Here is a 2,787-nt window from a genome sequence, read left to right on the forward strand (position 1 = left end):
AAGACATAAAATGTAATAAAGTCACAAACTCAAGGTCCATGGGCTATCAAAAGTTAAATAATGACAATAGTGCAATTGTGACGAGGATGGGCAAAGTTGGGGGGCCCAAAATTCTAATCTTTCATGGGGCCCAAAATATCTGGCGGCGCCCCTGCACACACACCTATAATGATAAAGTGAGCAGTAGACAGATAGAACACATTCCCCACTGAGCCCTTGTTCCTTTGACGTTCTCTCTCTCTCTCTCCTGGAAATATAAGAGACCCAGGTGGCACCCATACACAGATGGTTTTATGACTTTATTACACTGATGTATTTTATTGCATTTTAAACACAATGTTTTTGATTTGTGTGTGTGTGTGTGTGTGTGTGTGTGTGTGTAAGTGTGTAACAATGTCGGAGTTGGAGAACTGCCTGAACACCATCATTCACATCTTCCACAAATACTCGGAGAGAGAGGGAGACAGAAACACACTGAAGAAGAGCGAGCTGAAGGAGCTGATCACACAGGAGCTGCCCGCATTCATACAGGTACACACACACACACACACACACACACACACACACACACACACACACACACACACACACACTTAGCTTTTAAAAATAAAGGATATTTGTAAAGGAACAGCTCAGCTCAGCCTCTTTAGCATAAAGACAGACTTAGTTAGGGGGCGGGGCTTTCCTGTTTTGTTTTTTTTCAGTCTGGAGTTCAGCAGTGAGTTTGAATGTTTTAATGTTTAATAAATAATATTCCGTTCTGTACCGTTATAAACCAGATACGGACAAAATCACCATCATTAAACACGTTAATAAGAAACTCGACATTAGCCGCAATAACTACAGTCAAAATCATCTGTCTGTTTGTCTCCGTTTGTCTGTCTCCATCTGTCTCTCTTGCTGTCTGTCTGAGTGTCTCTGTCTCTCGCTGTCTCTCTGTCTGTCTCCATCTGTCTCTCTTGCTGTCTGTCTGAGTGTCTGTCTCTCACTGTCTGTCTGCATTTGTCTGTCTGTCTGTTCGTTGGTCTCCATCTGTCTCTCTGTCTGTCTCCATCTGTCTCTCTCGCTGTCTGTCTGTCTCTTTCTCTCTGTCTGAGTGTCTCTCTCTGTCTCTCTGTTTTTCTGACTGTCATCACCCCAACTCTCTCTCTCTCTCTAGGATGTAAAGGACCCATCCTCATTTGATTCTCTGATGGAGGGTCTCGACACCGACGGAGACGGCGAGTGTGACTTCCAGGAGTTCATGACCTTCGTCACCATGGTGACCATCTGCTGCCATGAGTTCATCAAGCACCATGAGGATGAATGAGCTGGAGAGGACAGAGGAACTGACCGCTGGAAACTAAACCAGATTTTACTGTCAGTGTAACAGCATAGAATCTCAATCCATAACTTACATTTCTTATTATTATTCCTCTTATTATTATTTCTGTTTCGTTGGGAATTGCTGATTATTCCTGGTTTTAACACTATTAAACTGGTTTTGACTGGTTTCTACACAGTGGCTTTAGCTGAATGTATTGAGCTCTGACTGGATTCGACTGGTTTTGACTTGTATTGCTAGTTTTAATTTGTTTGTAATGATTGGGTTTGACTGGTTTGAACTGGTTTTGAATGCCTTATACTGGTTTTTCAAATCAAATGTAAGGAGAATTTCCTATGAATTGTTGCTATTATCTTTTTTTAAGCTAGCTATATCTGATACCTAACCATATTTCCTCACCTTTATTTATCTCTCTGAAAATAAAACAAAATGAATGAATGTAATGACTGGAACACTTATTCCCAGTTTTCCATAAAATGAAACATAACACACAGCTCACTGAGATAAAACACTCCAGTGTGAGGGAGTTGTGGTCTTTCAGTGGCACTTAATAAAATAAAAGCTTTTGACAAATCACATTGTTACGTAATCAGAATTAAATTCAACCAAAATGTTAAACTGAGTTATTATTTTAATGGTTCTGTGGGAGACTGAATTCACTGAATGTCCGCTTGTAACCCTGAGCTGCTCCTGGTCCTGACATTAACACACTCACTGAGCAGGAAACATACAGGGCCTGCTGTGTTCCGCTCTCATTTCTAATGGAAGCTTGTAACCGAAAATAAAATCGATTTCAATACATCTGTCTGTCAGTCTGTCTCTCTCCCTGTCTGTCTTTCTCTATCTGTCTGTCTCTCTTTGTCTGTCTGTCTCTGCCTCTCTCTCGTTGTCTCTCTTTCTGTCTCTGTCTGTCTCTCTGTTTCTCTCTATCTGACTCTCTCTCCCTCTGTCTGTCTCTGTCTCTCTCTCCCTCTGTCTGTCTCTGCCCATCACTTTACGGATCAGTTTCTATCAGGATTGTTGAAGTCAGCCAGAGAGATGGATTTAATATTCAGCCTCATGTTGTTGTTGTATAATGCTACACTATGCTGTAGTGACCTGTAGGGGGCAGTGTTGTGTCAGTTTTGAGAGTGAGGCATGCAGCGTCTCAAATGGATAGCTTTTGACCCTGTAGTGCCCTAAACAGAGTGTAGAGGTCTCCTGTAGTGTACTTGAAGAAGGACTGGATTTTCTGAGCTCCACATTCAGAATATTAAAATCACCTGTGTGAAGTTCACACCTTCAGCTTCACTTTTAATGTGATGCAGCAACCAATTAGTCTGGCTAACGCGACTTCAAAGCTCTGTGAGCATTTGGTCTGGCAAAGATATTAAGCCCAACCGTTTCCCAGAGCCCGTGGTTGACCCGCCTCACTGAAATGCCTCAGTTTGCTACTGGTCGAAGCCAGAAAAGGCTGTGACGAA

The 2,787-nt window shown here is 42.2% G+C and overlaps 1 protein-coding gene across 1 annotated transcript; it reads left to right on the forward strand.

The window, feature by feature from the left end:
* Positions 1-237: 237 nt before the first annotated feature.
* Positions 238-2,111, forward strand: LOC132875183 (protein S100-B-like). The gene is made up of 2 exons (XM_060911867.1): positions 238-531; positions 1,160-2,111. Exons 1-2 carry the CDS (start codon positions 337-339, stop codon positions 1,307-1,309), a joined length of 345 nt encoding a protein of 114 aa, XP_060767850.1. The 5' UTR covers positions 238-336; the 3' UTR covers positions 1,310-2,111.
* The last annotated feature ends 676 nt before the right edge of the window (positions 2,112-2,787 follow it).

Source organism: Neoarius graeffei, chromosome 27 (genome assembly GCF_027579695.1).
Source record: "Neoarius graeffei isolate fNeoGra1 chromosome 27, fNeoGra1.pri, whole genome shotgun sequence".
Classification (NCBI taxonomy): domain Eukaryota; kingdom Metazoa; phylum Chordata; class Actinopteri; order Siluriformes; family Ariidae; genus Neoarius; species Neoarius graeffei.

What these genes read in the sequence shown, in the direction of transcription:
- LOC132875183 (XM_060911867.1), top strand. Translation starts at nt 337, where the DNA reads ATGTTTTTGATTTGTGTGTGTGTGTGTGTGTGTGTGTGTGTGTGTAAG. An exon ending in AGCTGCCCGCATTCATACAG is followed by an intron (nt 532 to 1,159) that starts GTACACACACAC and finishes CTCTCTCTCTAG; the next exon opens with GATGTAAAGGACCCATCCTC.